At 44.9% G+C, this 18,378-nt stretch overlaps 2 protein-coding genes across 4 annotated transcripts in view; one reads left to right on the forward strand and one right to left on the reverse strand.

Moving 5' to 3' along the window:
- LOC139570785 (multimerin-2-like) overlaps positions 1-7,188 on the forward strand; it is a 27,943-nt gene extending 20,755 nt beyond the window's left edge. The window contains exons 6-8 of the mRNA XM_071392950.1: positions 2,088-2,524; positions 2,682-4,176; positions 4,588-7,188. Of these exons, the coding sequence (XP_071249051.1) occupies positions 2,088-2,524; positions 2,682-4,176; positions 4,588-5,000 (2,345 nt within the window). The 3' untranslated portion in view covers positions 5,001-7,188. The remainder of the gene's footprint in view (positions 1-2,087; positions 2,525-2,681; positions 4,177-4,587) is intronic.
- The window catches only part of LOC139570786 (bone morphogenetic protein receptor type-1A-like), a 51,314-nt gene continuing 39,970 nt past the window's right edge, over positions 7,035-18,378 (reverse strand). For all 3 annotated transcript variants that reach the window (XM_071392952.1, XM_071392951.1, XM_071392953.1), the window contains 10 exons: positions 16,538-16,697; positions 14,241-14,343; positions 13,196-13,295; positions 12,967-13,063; positions 12,586-12,724; positions 12,068-12,260; positions 11,507-11,804; positions 11,053-11,228; positions 9,849-9,979; positions 7,035-9,568 (listed from right to left, as the gene is read on the reverse strand). In XM_071392952.1, the coding sequence (XP_071249053.1) occupies positions 9,443-9,568; positions 9,849-9,979; positions 11,053-11,228; positions 11,507-11,804; positions 12,068-12,260; positions 12,586-12,724; positions 12,967-13,063; positions 13,196-13,295; positions 14,241-14,343; positions 16,538-16,697 (1,523 nt within the window). In that variant the 3' untranslated portion in view covers positions 7,035-9,442. The remainder of the gene's footprint in view (positions 9,569-9,848; positions 9,980-11,052; positions 11,229-11,506; positions 11,805-12,067; positions 12,261-12,585; positions 12,725-12,966; positions 13,064-13,195; positions 13,296-14,240; positions 14,344-16,537; positions 16,698-18,378) is intronic.

Here is an 18,378-nt window from a genome sequence, read left to right on the forward strand (position 1 = left end):
AATCAAAGTTTATCATTTTAAAAGGTTAATTAATTAGAATTAGAATTAGGCTCACAATGGCCAGAAACAAAGAACATTCTTCTGAAACTCGTTTGTCTATTCTTGTTCTGAGAAATTAAGGCTAAACGAGTTTCAGAAGAATGTTCTTTGTTTCTGGCCATTGTGAGCCTGTAATCGAACCCACAAATGCTGATAAATTGTTGTGCTGATTAAAGCAGCAATAAAACCGTCCTTCTTTAGACTAGTTGAGTATCTGGAGCATCAGCATTTGTGGGTTTGATTACAGGCTCAAAATGGCCAGAAGCAAAGAACTTTCTTCTGAAACTCGTCAGTCTATTCTTGTTCTGAGAAATTAAGGCTATTCCATGCGAGAAATTGCCAAGAAACTGAAGATCTCGTACAAAGTGCTGTACTACTCCCTTCACAGAACAGGGCAAACTGTCTCTAACCAGAATAGTAAGAGTGGGAGGCCCTGGTGCACAACTGAGCAAGAGGACAAGTACATTAGAGTGTCTAGTTTGAGAAACATACGCCTCACAAGTCCTCAACTGGCAGCTTCATTAAATAGTACCCGCAAAACACCAGTCTCAACATCAGCAGTGAAGAGGCAACTCTGGGATACATCCAGGGAGTGGAGGGGGGCCTCTTCCCTGTTCACGTTGAGACTGGTGTTTTGCGGGTACTATTTAAGAAGCTGAAACCTCCCTGACCAACTCCCTTCTCCCTTGATTGTTCAGTTTGGCCGGGCGGCCAGCTTTAGGAAGAGTCTTGGTGGTTCCAAACTTCTTCCATTTAAGAATGATGGAGGCCACTGTGATGCTGCAGACATTTTTGGTACCCTTCCCCAGATCTGTGCCTCGACACAATCCATTCTCGGAGCTCTATGGACAATTCCTTTGATCTCCTGGCTTGGTTTTTGCTCTGACATGCACTGTCAACTGATATAGACAGGTGTGCCTTTCCAAATCATGTCCAATCAATTGAATTTACCACAGGTGGACTCCAATCAAGTTGTAGAAACAGGATGCACGTGAGCTCAATTTCAAGTTTCATAGCAAAGCTTCTGAATACTTATGTAAAAAAATTATATAAACCTGTTTTCGCTTTGTCATTATGGGGTATTGTGTGTAGATGGCTAAGGATTATATATATATATGTTTTATCCATTTTAGAACAAGGCTGTAACGTAACAAAATGTGAAAAAAGTCAAGGGGTCTGAATACTTTCCGAAAGCACTGTATATTTGGGTGGGGGAATTCAATGTCACATATGCACTCACGCAGACGAGTATGCACGCACACATGCACATGCTTGTTTTACTATCGTTGTGGGGACCAAACCATTTATTCCTATTTTCCCTAACCTTAATTATAAACGTAACCTCTAAGTCTAAAATAGCCCTTTTTCCTTGTGAGGACTGGCAAAATGTTCCCACTTGTCTGAATTTTGATTTACTATTCTTGAGAGGACTTCTGGTCAAGGATAGTAAAACCAAACACACCCCCACACAATTTCTAGGAGGAATGTAAGAATCCCTGCAGCCTGTATCTTATAACTCTAAAAGGAACTGCTTCCATTAGGGCCGTCTCGGGGGTGCACTAACACTGCCACGAAACAAACCCATCCAACATTATATCACTGCTTTCTTGTAAACAAAGAGGTCCAGCCAGGACCAATACATAGGGGAAATTAAATGCCAAAATATTGGTCAGGAAATAGGAATAACACAGAACATTGCTATTTTTGGCAACTTGGCATTTTACTTTGGCTTCATCAGCAAAAAAAAAATTTCATTGTAGATTTCTTGGAACTAAAGGATCTCATAACTGTTCCTGAGAACTAATGGCACAACTGATATGAATGAATAGTTTTTACAAGAGAATACATTCTAAAAGGTTTTGAAAAGGAGCCTTGCTATGCTCCTATACACATTGGTCGGTGTACAGTTGTGGCGTCATCTCAGCCTTGTGCACTGTTATGATTTACAAATGTAGAGTCGATATGTCTAAAACTGAGTCTTGTTCTGAATCCTTATACCGATTGACGTGAGTAAATATTATGCACTGACATCCTGGTTTGTCTCTCAGACCCAATCAGGAGTGAGGTGGAGGCTGTCACTCTACAGCCCTACGCAGACTCCCTGTCTCCCATCCCTCTGCCCCACATGATGGCCCTGCTGATGTCCCAGCTCCAGCCCGTGTTGGATGGCTTCAACCACACCTTGGAGCGCCTGACCTTGGAGGTCGGGGGTCTGTCCCAGGATGTGGCCCAGCTCCGGAGCTCTACGTGGGAGGTAAAGGAGGAGGCCCTGCGGGGTGCAGGTGCCGGAGAGGGTCCTGAGGCCTTTGAGGCTAAGCTGGAGCAGAGTTTCCAGGACATCAAGGAGGTGAGGAGGGAACTGGAGAGACAGAGAGCGGAGATGGCGGATAGGCTACACTCCCAGCATGCCATGCTGCACTATAACATCACCAACTTCAAGAAAGACATCGACGCCAAGATCAAACACAACGACAAGACGTTACAGGTCAGTGAATCCCTCATGACATGGTGATGAAACTACTTAATAATTCATAACTTTGAGACTTAGTTTCTCACTTCGGTGTTAGTGTCATACACTTTTAGACTTTGTATGGGCATTAAGTGAGAATGTTCTTCATGCCTTTCATATGTTTCCCGGGTAGGTTAATCTCGAGTCCCTGAATGCCACCCTGTCAGACATGAAGCTCGAGCAGGAGCATCTGAGTGAAGAGCTCCAGAGGGACCTGACCAGCCCAGGGGACAGGAGAGAGACCACTCAGGCCCAGCACTTTCCAGAGGACTCGGCAGTGTGGGAGTCTATCGCTCGTCTGGACAACAAGGTGGTCAACAACACAGTGAGGGTGAATGCCCTGGTTGAAGACTTGGAGATAGCCAATGACAACGTCCTGGACCTGAAGAGGGGCTTCCGAGGCCTTGAGGAGAACATTGCCCAAACGTGGAGGAACAGCCAGATCCAGTTCATGGAGACGGGCCTGGAGGTGGAGGCGGCTAAAGTAGCCGTGTTGAACCGCGTCAATGAGCTGGCCAGCAACCTAACCCTCCGCTTGGAGCAGCTGCAGGACATGGAGACTGACATGGACTACCTGTACACACAGTTCTACAAGAACGTCAGCTCTGCCAGAGACTGTGACTGCAAGGCATTCACCGCCACCATCTCCCGCTTGGAGCAGGGACTGACCAACGTCACAGAGCTGGCCAACGACAACCGGCTGGCCCTGGATGGGAGTCCCGATGCTGGGTCGGAGCGCTGGAGTCCCTCTGTGGAGGACATCTACCAGGGGTTGGATCACGTCAAGGCCTCCCTGGCCTTTGAGCAAGAGAAGAGCAGGACTCTCCACCACAATGTGACCCAGCTGCTGGCCTCCTTTCTGGGCATCCAGAGTGACGTGCTCAGTCTGCGGGAGAGAGACGAGTGGTTGGCGGGTGAGATGCGTCACCTCTCCAGCTCCTTCTTTTCTCTTTTGAACGATGCCATCCGCCACACCGACGTGCTGGAGATGCTCCTGGGAGAGGAGGTGATGGGGTTTATGGACTGGCCCCTAAGCAACCAGGAAGCCCACTCCATCCCTGCACTGCAGGAGAGGCTCCGCCACATGCAGGAACAGATCAGGGGCCAGAACATCAGTCTCACCTCCCTGCTGGAGGCCAACCGGGCAGAAGAGTTCCCGGCCTCAGACGAGCCCTCTGTGCTGGTAGACTCCTCCTCCAAGAGGAGGAGTGGAGACCAGAGGAGTGACCACCTCGTGGTCTCAGCAGCCTCTGAGGACCGGCAAGACTACTCTGACAGTGACCTGTGGAGCCTTGAGAAAGCAGTGAAGGAGCTGGGGGAGAAGGTCCACAGGCTGGAGTACAGGCCTTGTACTGCCAGCTGCAACAACACCAAAGTTAGCGCCAAACTGCAGGCAGAGGTGGCCTGGCTCAGGAGGAGTTTAGAGAATCATTTGAGTCTCTTCAAGAACGTCTTCAGTAACTCAGAGGGACTGGCCGACTCAGAAAGCACCCTGGACTTGGACCAACTGTGGGCCCTGATGAAGAGGAAGGAGGGGAAGAGACAGAGGAAGCGCAATAACAACAAAGAGGGAATCAAAGACCATATTGGAGAGAGAGATAACCTTCGCAGCAGGAGGGATACATCAGGTAGGCATCAATCTATGAAAGACAAAAACACTGTCATATCTATCTCTCAATCAAGCTGGGCTACACTTCTAACATCCACTAAGACTGGAAGTTCACTTTAAACTCTGATCTATACATGTGAAACACCCTCAAGTCAGCGCTCGCAATGGGTTAAAACAGGGAGTCGCTTAGCATGACAGAGAATCAACACAAGACTGCCCCCTGGTGAACCAAAAAATGTTTTAGTTCAGGCTTATAAGTGGTCTAAGCAGAAGTATAGCGAGTGTCTATGGGTTAAACGCATTTTGCTACACCCGCAATAACATCTGCTAAATATGTGTATGCGACCAATATTTATTTTCCCGATTTTTGATACCGCCCATGAACAGTTAGCAGATAACAGCTGATCATTTCCTGTCTCTTCTCTTTCAGTGCTATCCAAGCTGGGGGACAGTCCCCTTATGTTTCTGGCCAGAAGCATACAGCGCAGCAGACCAAGTGACAGCAGCCTCCTGGTGTTTGAGGACACATCGCTAAACCTGGGCCAGATGTACTCAACTCACACTGGGATGTTCCAAGCACCTTTGGCAGGAATCTACCTCTTCGCGCTGACGCTGAACTTTGAACCTGGCCCCTCGCTGTCTGGGCTGAGGAGAGAGAACAGGGAGCTGGCTGCCACTCTGCATCAGGACAAGATGGCATTGTTTGGCCCCGTCACCCGTGTGTGTCTCCTACAGCTGCAGCAGGGAGAGGAGCTCCGGCTTGAACTGTATGAGGGGACTCTGGTGACCGATGACCCCAAAGACAACGCCTTCGCTGGGCTTCTGCTCTATCAGACGACCTGAGGATGCCGGGGCTGCTCTGTATAGTCAGAGGAGAGATGTTGGCCTGAGAGCAATCAATCACTAGACTGACAGCTACTATGCCACCTGCGTTTCAATCTCTTACATTGATATTGGGAGGGGGAGTATGTAGAAGGTTCAGAGAGTATAAAACATTTGTCATATAGTATACCATTTTGAGCATTGCAACGCAACTTCCCTGAAGTTATTCTAGGTAGTTATAAGGGAAACAGGAACATTCTAGACCATAAAACAATATTCTATAGAAACTCTGGCTTTCAGAATATAAAGGTGGGCTTCTTTAAGATATCACACTCCCCTCCATGCTACCACAATGCTGCCCTACCAAGCAAAAAGGTAGTAACAGCTCATTTGGTTCAAAATTGTCATTTTTGCTACATCCAAATACATGTTTAATCACGTGGACAAGTATCCTGCCTCGTATTGTGTTTTGGAGAAAATGGGGGTCATGTTAGCAGTAACTGCATAAAGTTACTGTGAAACCAAGGTAAATAAAATGTATTTTTCTCAGTTCCACGCTATGAGCAGTTACTGCCTTTTTGCTCGGTAGGGCAGAATACAGGGCTTTCAGTGCTTTATGACTGCAACATTTCTAATACAGTGCCGTGAGAAAGATTTGCCCCCTTTCTAATTCTCTACTTTACACATTTTAGATACTGAATGTTATCAGATCTTCAACCAAAACCTAATAGATAAAGGGAACCTGAGGGAACAAAATGATACATATTTTAATAAACAAAGTTATGCAGTACCCAAATTCCTCCTTACACTGAGTAACTGGTTATGCCACCTTCAGCAGCAATGACTCCAACCAAACGCTTCCTGTAGTTGCTGATCAGTCTCTCACGTCGCTGTGGAGGAATTTTGTTCCATTTGCATTCAGAACTACTGTAACTCGGCGACATTTGTGGGTTTTCAAGCATGAACTGCTCGTTGCAAGTCCTGCCACAACATCTCACATGGGATTAGGTCTGGACTTTGACTAGGCCATTCCAAAACTTCAAATGTGTTGCTTTTTAGACATTCATGTAGACTTAATTGTGTTTTGGATCATTGCTGCACTTCAGCTCACAGACAGATGGCCTGACATTCTCCTGTAGTATTCTCTGACAATAGAAGGAACCATGAATTCTGCTCTAAGGCAAGTCGTCCAGGTCCTGAAGCAGAAAAGCATCCCCAAACCATCACACTACCACCACCATGCTTGACCGTTGGTATGAGGTTCTTACTGTAGAATGCAGTGTTAGGTTTTCGCCAGGCATAATGGGACCCATGTCGTCCAAAAAGTTAAACTTTTGAATCATCTGTCCATAGAACATTCTTCCAAGAGTCTTGATGATCATCTAGGTGCTTCCAGATGCCTTTTGGTAAAGTTTTTGGATGACATGGGTACAGACCTAATCCCAAATAAGATGTTGTGGCAGGACTTGAAACGAGCAGTTCATGCTTGAAAACCCACAAATGCCGCTGAGTTAAAGCCGTACTGCATGCAAAAGTGGGGCAAAATTCCTCCACAGTGACGTGAGACACTGATCAACAACTGGAAGCGTTTGGTTGCAGTCATTGCCGCTAAAGGTGTCACAACCAGTTACTCAGTGTAAGGGGGAAATGACTTTTTCCCACACAGGGGAATTGGGTATTGCGTAATTTCAATAAAATAAGTATATATTGTTATTTGTAAACGCAGGTTCCCTTTATCTATTAGGTTATGGTCTAAGATCTGATATAATTCAGTATCAAAAATATGCTAAATTAGAACAGAAAGGGGCCAATACTTTTTCATGGTACTGTACATGTATAAGGCCTCAGGTAGAGAAACAGACCCTTTTTTATAAGACACGGGCTCCATATTGACGAGAGATTTAAACTCTTATTAGAGTACATCAATATGCCGTACCTTTCTCCTCCAGCAGACGGCAGTGCTAGACACCTTTACTGGTTTTAGCCTCATTCTCCAGTCAAACCAACAGTTAATTGGAAGGAAATGAAACAATAACCCAAAACCAAACCACAAAGTTGTGTACTAAAATAAGGTTATTTACTTTAAAATTGATACATTGGACAGGTTGTGTACAGAAACAGAATCGTTTTCTTTCCTTGGTAAACTCAAAAAGGCACCTTTTAACCAGATGCTGTATAAAAAAAACACATTAAAGATGTACATATTACAGATTATTCTATATGGTTTTCTTGCATATTACAAAGAGAAAAACACTATTTACTGCTCGGGTGAAATATTTCTTAAATATCTACCATATGTACTGTTAGCTTAATTCACAAAGAAACTGTCCTGACACACTAGGTTGCACGTGATTTCAGCGGACATGCACACTTAACATGTGCGCAAGCCCACAAGCACTGGAAGATATTTTTTCTTAATTTGTATGGACACAAGGGAAGCAAAAGCAAACATTGGATAGATAAGAGGCAGACACAATAGGAGCAGGGACTTGGAAGAAAAAGTTAAGAATACACTGGCCAAGACTTGGATCCTACGCAAGACGGTTAACAAAGGGCACGATCTGTGACAACGCTTCCTCATCATCATTACACGGGCAAACAAACGGTCAAGAGTTGAGGACAAGTGGTTCAGCCAAGGATATTATTTGTTTTCATTTCATACCTGTATGAAGTTCTAAATGTAGAAATGCAGTTCCTCTTGTGGGAAATGGTCATAAATGGGCTTGCTCTACCCTCTGCACTGGCCCGCAGATAACATCACTGAGGAAACCTGCAAATATGTATATATTTGCATGTGTCCCATGGGCTTGCTCTATCTACCCTCTGCACTGGCCCGCAGATAACATCACTGAGGAAACCTGCAAATATGTATATATTTGCATGTGTCCCAAAGCAAGCGGAAGTGGTTTCACTTCAGTGTTGCATCTACTGTATGTTCCCTCTGTACTTGACTGTAATTCTGTCACACAAACCTGAGGAAGCTTGATGGATCAACAAACTGCAATGGCATTACAGCTCTGACGTGCTAAAAATAACATTTAGTTAAAATAAATATGCCATTTACCATAGCATTGAGTAAGCTATATAATTGTACTTTAAGTTAGTAAAATACTGCATATTTTCTGAACTAATGTGGACTTCTTGTGAGCCCGATGACAAACCATTACGGCACAATGCAACCATCATAGTCAATGGTACAGTTCAACGGCTGAGCTCACATGATGTTTGGCAATATGAAAGTTGGCCACTTAATGAATATATATATATATATATATATATATATATATCTGCAACTCAAAATGGAATGAAAAGCAAGAGAAGAGCGGGGGGGGGGTTCATCTTAGCTCCATGAATGTGGACAAGAATCAGTGGGGCGTGGGGACAGCAGAAATGTCAGATTAATCGTTTTTAGAAAGGCCTAATTGATGTGTGCCCTCTAAGCTGCACACCTTTGCATAGGCTTCATGAGGGCCAAAATATGCCATTTTTGTATTCTGAACTTTCCTCCCAGAAGACATACAGAACATACACAAGATAACACATATGAAGAAGAGGTAAGCATAGAGATATGATGGGACACAAACTCCCTATTCACAAATGTCATTTGAATACAATTTTGCATTAAATATGTTTTTTTACCAGACGTCTTTTTTTGTGTCAGATCATAGATTTTTTTTGACAAGTTACTGAGTTGAGGTTTGTTGTAGGAAGCACAGTGACAAGTTGATTTAAGGCAAGTCAGTTATCCCCTCTTACAACGTCCTTGGTTGTCTGGATTGCTCGTAGCTCTTGAAGCAGGTCCCGTTTGAAGCCCACTGGACGTGAATACCATTGCAGCATGTTATTTTTTTTTTTGAGTAGGCACGGCATCTATCGATACAATATATTTACATATTAAATTCACATATAATTATAGTACCTTATTTTGTATTTCGTAATTAATCTACTTAAGAGTCGAGAGACATTTTAATATGGCAGGAGAAGACTGTCCTGAAGAGAAAAAATGTTGGCATAAAACGTTTACAGGCAAAAATTGAACATAATTGGCAGGTGACGCTTGCGAGGGCAGTGTCTTGGTTTGAAGTGAGGCTCAAAGGTTCCTCCATCATATTCCTTTCTGCCCATCAACATGTGAGCAGGAAAATGCCATCCCCCTCCACACAATGTCATGTTTTGACTTTCACAGAAAGCATTCAATGCAGCACGTTGACCAAGAACTCCTCTGGCCAGAGAGGGAATAAGGGAAAGAACCTCTGGCAGCAGCATCTGTCCGTTGTGGTGATAGAGACTCATGGAGGTTAAGGCTCTATGCCCAAGGCCCTGTGACAACAGGGTCCTTTTTCTCCCATACCCTGTTCCTCCTCCCCTGCCAACTGAACAGAGGTGACACATTCAGCATTAGGACACACTGGGGAGTTCTGTCTCTAGGTCAGGCTGTGTTGAGTATGTAGGGGGGAAAAGGATCAAATCTTGATGTCCTGCGATTCCACCATTTTGGCCAAGGTCTTCTTGACTCGTAAGATGGTGAGGCGCGAGGCGGGGTTGTGGGCCCAGCACTCAGACATCAGCTTCAGCATGGCTCTCAGACACTGTGGAGAAAACACACACACCCCGCTTTAGGAGTTTGGTCTAATTTAAATAACCGCTAAATACACAGTATTGCCTAGGCAGATTTTTACTTATTATAGTTGTTTTTTTGAAAGTACTAAATGCAAATGCTTTCATACGGGTTACCGCTGCTACAACTGGATAAAAGACAACCTTTGCCTTCTTTACTCATTTATATGTGTTTATGCACGGCTCTTCGGTTTCTTTCTCAAGGGTCTCGTACAGGCAAAACCATATTTGCCCTGATAAATCAGGACTCACCTCGTCACCGTTCCACCTGTTGGACACGGTGGGCCGCAGCCCTTTCACACACACCACCTCCAGCATGTCCTCAAAGGACGGCTCTGCCGGCACCATCTCATAGTAGGGCAGCTGGTGGTCCTCCACTATGCCTGAGAGAGGAGAGGGAGATAGTAAGCAAAGCGCAAAAGAACACCGGTTCAAACATACCGTCAGTGTAGCGCTTTCCATAACCAGTTGAAATCTTAAGCCTATCTGGGTTTTTTTTCTTTGTAGTGATTGGCAGGGCCTAAAAACAACACCCGCGGGCAGATTTTTGGCATTGGCGTGTAATATGTTTATTTCACAAGCCATGTTGGCGGGTGGTCGGGGCTCCACAGCATTTCACTCACATTTGAGAATAAAAATAGAAGTATGCGTCCCATTTATAGCTAAATAAATGCTGCAGAAGCTTCTCTCTAAGTGTTTCTGTCTTTTTGTTGCATAGCTGGTAGCTAATCATCACGCAAAGAACTACGAATCCTGTAGTATATGCCGCGGGACACGCATCAACACCGCCTGGCTGAGAAGCAGCGCGCACTGTGATTGAAGAGCTGAAGATTACATTTTTAGATGCGCTGTGCACAGGCATAAAAGTTGGTCTAATTTATTCGAAAGTACTAAAGTGAGAATTTGTCCTTGTGTTTATTGTCTTTTTACATTGTTTTGTTCACATGCTAGGTTGTTTTGAATTTTTGAGTTCGCTTCAGCGAAGACACATCGGGTTCTAGTCAGATTCTATCTGACAGGCACACTGTCACTGACAACTTCAGGGGCTATGTTGCCACGGTAACCTCCTGCCTTAAAGGGGCAGTTGAACAATTGTCTCATTTGTAAAAATGTTGGTTAAAAGACTAAGGTCACAAAAATGAAATAATATTTAGCAATATAACACCTCACTTCTGACTAGTAATACATTTATTGTTCTTGGTTTTGTTATTTTGGCAGAAAGATTTTTTACCAGCCTAAATATTTTGAGTGTGGTAGATTTTTGGCTGGTTAAAAAAAGGTTAGTTTCAGGCCCTGGTGACTGGTCTGGAATATCAGTATCAAATGCGTACACAAATGCCTGTAGATTCATGACTATAAGGAGTGTGTGCGTATACGCGTCTATATCTGGTTGTCTGTGTGTATACACGTCTATGTCGGTGTGTGAGCACGCGCGCACGTGTCTGTGTGCCCATACCTCCTGTTACACAGCGGCGGGCCATCTCCCAGATGATGAGGCTGTAGCTGTATATATCAGCCATGATGTAGGCCTGGAAGTGGTTCTTGTTCAGGGTCTCTCCCAACACCTCAGGGGCCATGTACCTCCGGGTCCCCACCCGCGTACTCAGAGGAACGTCCACCTCGTTGGTATCACTGACGACAAGAGAAGAACAGGAATTCACAAGTAATTCACAGGGAAATGGTCAGTTGCTCCAGAAACAAAACTTCAGCACTGTTTAGAAGAGCGGCCATAAGTGAAAACATGGGTCGCATTCATTAGTGCACACCGTAGCAAAACGTTTTGCATCACAAAACGATTGTTGCTTATTGGACAAGTTCAGGTACTCCCTCCCTGCCCGTCAGTTTTCTCACGTTGAGTGCCTAATGAACACAACCTTGATTAAAACATTCATGACTGGGCAGCATTCTACCTGTTGAACTTGACAGCCAGACCCAGGTCAGCGATGCAGCAGGTTCCATTTTTCTTCATCAGGATGTTCTTGCTCTTGAGGTCTCGGTGGGCGATGGCCGGCTTGCCCTGGGTGCCGTAGATCTCCGTGTGAAGGTGACACAGGGCACAGGCAGCGGAGTAGGCCAGTCGCAGCAGGCTCTGGGTGTCCAGCGTGGTGAACTTCAGGTAGTCGTACAGGGAGCCGTTCTCATGGTAGTCTGTGATGAGGAGGAGCTGTGTGAAGGCCCCGGTACCCTTGATGTCTGCTGCTATGAACCCTGGTAGGGGTGAGAAGAGAGTTGAGGGGTGTTTAGTGCTATATTGAGATGTAGGCCTTGCCCTGATACATGACTGTTGACCTCATGTATTAGGGCAAATGTTGGCCTAAAATCACTCCAAGTCAATCAAGACTCATTAAACATTAAAAACTTAGATTCAGACCATTTTAGAAAGAAAACTGTAAAATGGCAGTATGTGGTTTAGATGGAGGCAGAGACGGCAGTCTTCTTTACTACAAGCGAGTGGTAAGAACGAAGCTTACCCAGTATGTTCTCGTGCCTCATGAGCACAGTTTGGTAAATCTCAGTTTCTCTGAACCAGCTGGCCTCCTCCCGGGTGAAGAACACCTTGACGGCCACCTTCTCTCCCCGCCAGCGGCCCAGCCACACCTCGCCGTAGCGCCCCTTGCCGATCTGGCGTACCATCTGGATCTGCTTGGCAATGGTACGCTGCACCTACAAGACATACCAGGGAGAGGCATTGAGCATCAAGTGTGCCACAGATCATACCTACTACAACTTTTACCATTTGTTATTTTCTTCACGTGATATTCGCCGTTTCAAGCAAGATGTGTGCCAATGCTTTGTAAGGCTATGTTGTGTTATGTTATAATTTTCAATTTTACTGAACCTACTATAATCTAGCTATGACCAAAGACAAACACAAAATCAGCTGTTACACTTTCCTGGAAAGCAGAAAAAAGTCGCATTCCATAGCCAAAGGCTTTCCATCCAGGCCACATGCTCCAAAGCCCCTCCCTGTGTCGTGTGGGGATCTTACCAGCAGGGGGAGCCCAGAGCCACTGCTAGAGGACTGGGACTGGTTGATGAGGTCTTTGAGAGACTCTCCCACAGGGATGAAGGCCTCGTCCTGCTCCAGGTCCCGGTGGTACCGCTGCCTCTCCGTCTGCCACTTGTACCTGGCAGGAACACACACACAGATCAGTACACATGCTAAAGCTACAACATGAACAAGAAGTGCTGTGAGGCAACAAGTAAATCATTATTAGAAAAGAGGTGACTAATCTCAAAGAAATGCTTAAATGGCACCAACAGTTGACTTGTATTCTACCACCAGGACTCAAGTCACTGTATAGTAGAGATGGTACATTTGGAATCTCTCTCTTTCTGTTAGCTAGTCCACTGTAATAGCCAGTCCTACCTGTAGTAACAGACTACCGTGATGCAGATGAGAGTGCAGCAGCACACAGTCATTGATATAAGGAAAGCCAGCCAATGGGCACTGCCAAAGTAGGAACCTGCAAAACAAAACAATTTCAGTCCCCAAATACAATTTCCGACACAGACAAACTAGTATAAGAAAACCATAGTGGAGCCGCTACAAAGAGGTAAACACCAACAGTAGAGTAACAGTTGGCCCGGAGCCTCACCAGTGTCCATTGGGGGAGGTAATGTGGGCTGCAGGTCCCGATTACAGAAGTCTGTATCGCAGCATTCGATCGTTCGCCTTGTCTGAGCCCTGGGCGAATCCTGAAACAATGTTTGTTGGCATAACAAGGGTTATTTAGACTGATTAAACAGGAACAAAATATGAATATTAGCTATAGACTCAGTGACCAGTTTATTAGTTAACGTCTCGCCTACAGACAGTCAAGTGATAGTGGCTTGCTATTTCAAGCAGGCAGAAAGGCGTCAAGGGATTCTGTTACTGTTCCATTGAATGTTAGAGCGTGGTATGATTGGCGGTGCCAGGCGCGCCGGATCTCAGTATCTCAGAAACGGCCAACATCCTGGGCTTTTCACGCACAACAGTGTCTAGGTTACCAAGAATGGTGTGACTATTTTTTTAAATGACATCCAGTCAGTGGCAGTCCTGTGGGCGAAAACAGCTCGTTGACGAGAGAGGTTGAAGTAGATTGGCAAGAATCGTGCAAGCTAACAGGCATGCCACGAACAGAAAAATAACGGCGCAGTACAACAACTCGTCGATCCTTGTCATGGATGGGCTATTGCAGTAGACAACCAACACCGGGTTCCACTCCTATCAGCTAAAAACGAGAAGAAGCTGCTCCAGTGGGCTCGCAATCACCAACCCTGGACAATTGCGTAGTGGAAAAACATTGCTTGGTCCGACGAATCCCGTTTCCTGTTACTTCATACTGATGGCAGAGTCAGGATTTGGCATAAGCAGCATGAGTCCATGGACACATCCTGCCTGGTGTCAACGGTACAGGATGATGGCGGTGGTGTGGAGAATGTTCTCCTGGCACACGTTCAGTCCCTTGATACCAATTGAGCAGTGATTGGACGCCATGCCCCGAATAATTCAGGCTGTTATGGAAGCAGTGTCCAACCCGGTACTAAACTTGCTACTGGGTGTACATATACGTTCAATAATGACATTCATGTAACATAACATAATTGACATCCATGTGTCCTTGTCTTGTCCTGCTCCCTCCATACAGACATGCTTACCTTGCATTGAAAATGTGAGCCTTCATACTTCATGCAGCCAGAGGTCAGAATAGCTTCTCCATTCTCGTCCTCCTCGATGATGGCAAAACACTGGCCATTCGTCCTACAATATACACATTCAATGACTACAGTTCCAAAACACACTTAGGTTAGCGCTTTGACCAAACCTGCCATTCATTGACATTCATCACAGACCCAAAAGTCAGATTTGGAACAAACATCTAAATGAAAGATTCTGGTAATTTTGAATACTTTTAGCAAAAAGCTCTGAAAGTTGCTCTCACGAACCAAAAGCGGTTCCATAACATTCGAGCACTGGTAAACACTAACATTTCCTAGTGCGCTATTGTTCAGATGTTGCCCTACCGGAGTTGCACAGTAATAGCGTCACTGCTATTAGCTTCACGACATACTATGGAACGCCATTTGGGTCTTTGCGTGTCAAAAACGATAAACGTCAAATAACACTAATTTGACACATCAAATAACACTGTTCTATTATAGAATGTTATGTGTTCTGAATTTGCATGTGCAAGCCAAGCGCCACTGTCAACGCTGTACAAAAAAGTCTGCAAACAAGCAAACACCAGCCACAATCGATATGTTTACAATACCACATTGGTAATAAAGCAGTATGTGTTCGACTGCAACTTTTGCGGTAGCTAGCTAGCTAGCCTTAGCTTGGTACCTAGCTAGCACCAATACAACCAGCCTGAAAACAATGACCAGTAGAAACTGCAGTCATTTTCACTATTCTTAGCAATGATTTAGGAATCCTTGTGAGTAAGTATTAGCTAGGTAGCCACTTGTTGATTGCCTATTGAAATTGAGCTTCAGTTCATAACAATAAATATCTAGCCAGTTACTTAACCCTGTTGCCCAAAGCTAACGTTATAAGCAGCCAGCTAGCTTCATCTGGCTAGTGAGGCTCGACCTGACCGGGTTATGTGTGTTGTGAAGCTAGCCACATTAAGGATTAGGCACAATAGTGGAATTTGCCGTTTGCCTTCAAAATAAAAGTACCTCTTTCAAAGTGATGCAGAAGGTTACAATCGGTCGAATCATGCCATATTTAGACTAGATGTTAAACAAGGTTGGAATGTGAAGCAATGGAATTGGGTATCAGTCTACTCCGTGACACCCACAGAACACAACTGTGAAGAGTTTACGCAAATATTAGCGTTGTAGCTCTTATCACAGGACTGTGTCAGCTTATTGTGTGTATTGACATTCATATTGCACTGTACAGCTTTACCTAAAGATTGGGGATCAATGAAATGGGGTAACAGTCTACTCAATACCCAATATATTTTTTCCCAACATCCTCCTCAGAGTTATCAGACTCCATTCATTTTCCTCTGGAATACTTTTCAATACACATAGGTTGACAATAAATGTGGCTCAATTCACAGTTGTTTCAGAGTCCCGCAATAAGAGCTACGAAGCTAATGTTCACTGGGTGTCACTGAGAAGACTGATACCTATGGATTGTGGATCAATGACATGGGGTAAGGCTGTACAGTGAAATAAGTATGTCCCCAATGCAATTCTAAAGTATAATGCATCCAGTGTGATTTCAACAGATTTGTCAAATTAACAAATTCTGTTAATTTTATATAACATTCCAACCTTCCAAATAGTGTTATTTGACGTGCATCTTTTTTGACATACAAAGACCCAAACGGCGTTCCAAAGAAATCCTGGTTGAGAATGAAATGACGAACAACGAAACAGCACAGCAAGTGAAAGAAAACGGTTTTGATGATGCTTTACTGGTAATGGGGCCATACGTAAATGCCAACAAAACAACTTTTTGGTCAGTGTGGTGTGTGTGTGTAACCTTTATTTAACTACGCAAGTCAGTTAAGAACAAATTCTTATTTACAATGACGGCCTACCCCGGCCAAACAGGGACGATGCTGGGCCAATTGTGCGCCGCCCTATGGGACTCCCAATCACAGCCGGATGTGATACAGCCTGGATTCGAACCAGGGACTGTAGTGACGCCTCTTGCACTGAGATGTAGTGCCGTAGACCGCTGCGTCCATGTGTTAATCATTTAATTGTACTAGAATGCTTAAAAGGCCGCAAAAATGTTAAATATCGGTTATTGGCATCGGGTTTTTTGTCAAGGAAAATATTGGATATTGACATCGGCCAAAAATATCATATCGGTGCGTCACTAGCAGGAGGTTTAAAAAAGTATACTTAGTAGTCGGCAAAGTTTCGGAGCATGTCTTTAAGGATTTGGCCTTTGGGAAAGTACAGAGTGTATAACGAGGTGGTTGGTCACTCACTCGCAGGTGTTATTTTTGTGGTCCTCTGGACAGTGGCCCGAACAGTAGCAGCTCAGAAAGCGGGCGGCGTCCTCTGGGGCCACCGTGGGCCCGTCTCCGGGCTTCCTGGACTCGTGCTTGTGTCCGGTGCCATGGAGCATGTGGTCTGGATTCTGACCAGCTGGATAGACAGATTGAGGAGAGACAGAAAGGGAGGAGAAGAGACAGGGTGAGAGAGAGAAAAACAGTTGTGTTTTATAATGACAGTAAAAATATCACAATCCATCATTCTTTCCTTCCTTCTGTTTTTACTGCACGCATCACCGTTGTCTGGCATACAGAACATATAAATACACTGTGTGAAATTACTTATTCCACCACCTAACACATCTGGTTTAAAGAGTTACAGTAGTCAAATACTAGGCTATGTAATCAGAGTAAACACAATAGCCTTAAGGTTATTTTTAAATCTGCTGTCCCACCCTCTATTAGTTTCTATCTGAGAGCGGTCTGCTCTGGTCCTGATTGCGAACTCATCTGATGAACCTGATCCATATAAGGCCAGAGGGCTATTTATACTCCGTACTAGTGTCCAGCCAGGGCCATCAACATGGATGAGTGTAAGCAGAGCAGAGTATAAAAGGGCCAAGGCAACCGCTGTTGTTCTCTCAGCACAACTTTAGCACCGTTGCCAATCTGATCGCAATTACATATGAAATTGAAAACAGTGTGGTTTTACTGGCGGAAAAATCTAATATTCATGCAGGCTATGATGTTGTGGTTCTTAATAATGGCAAGGTTTAGTACACAGCAAACGTTCACGGCTAAACTCAGTTTACGGTGGTTAAAGTAGTCGAGCGCTCACTGCCAGCACTCTGTATTAACAGCGTCTAGAGAAAAGGGCATCGGCAACAAATCTACAGACACATATTAAGGAGCCAGTCAGAGCCATTAAGATTTGATAGATGGCACCATGGATACAAGGTCAGGAACGCTAATTTTAGGTTAAGTATCTTATGTTGTATTAAATGTGTATGAGCTCACTGTGTTAATCCTCCTATTAGTCTGATACTCCTGCCACCTCATGCCCTTTCTCCAGATCCCTTTTCCTCTCTCTCCCCTTTTTATTTTATTTTAATTTAACCTTTATTTAACTAGGCAAGTCAGTTAAGAACAAATTCTTATTTACAATGATGGCCTAGGAACAGTGGGTTAACTGCCTTGTTCAGGGGCAGAATGACAGAATTTTACCTTGTCAGCTCGGGGATTCAATCTAGCAACCTTCCAGTTACTAGTCCAACGCTCTAACCACTAGGCTACCTGCCGCCCCGATGCCCTCCTGCAATGCCCTGTCCCACTTTTCTTGTCATTTCACCTCTTGCCCTCTTTTTTCCAGTCCTACTGCCTGTTCTTCTTCTCTTCCTTCTCTGTCCATATCCCGCTCTTCTTGACTTCCACCTTGTCCTAACCCCTCCTGTCTCTTCCACCCCCCCACCCATTTCTCTGCCCCCTATTTATTTTCCTAGCCTCCTTGTCCTTTCACCTCTGCCTTTTTCCCCAGTTCCCTCCCTCCCCCATGCTGCTCAGGAGAGTGAACCTGGGCTGTGGGCCTCGTGAGCACAAAGAACAAAGTGATGTCTGTGTGCGGTGCTCGGCGCGGCTGCGGGCACTTCCTCTGGAGCATGACGCGACTCGAGCCTGCTCGAGTTCAGACATGTCTGCAGAGGGGCCAATCACCTGCAAAACCTACACTTTGAAACGTCTCGGCAGCAGGACAGCTACACGGCAGACAGTTTTTCTCTCTCCCTGCTGCTGTTGTCTCCATCGCCGCATTCCTTTCCTAGACCCCATTAACTGGCTTC

This window comes from Salvelinus alpinus, chromosome 3, assembly GCF_045679555.1.
Source record: "Salvelinus alpinus chromosome 3, SLU_Salpinus.1, whole genome shotgun sequence".
Classification (NCBI taxonomy): Eukaryota; Metazoa; Chordata; class Actinopteri; order Salmoniformes; family Salmonidae; genus Salvelinus; species Salvelinus alpinus.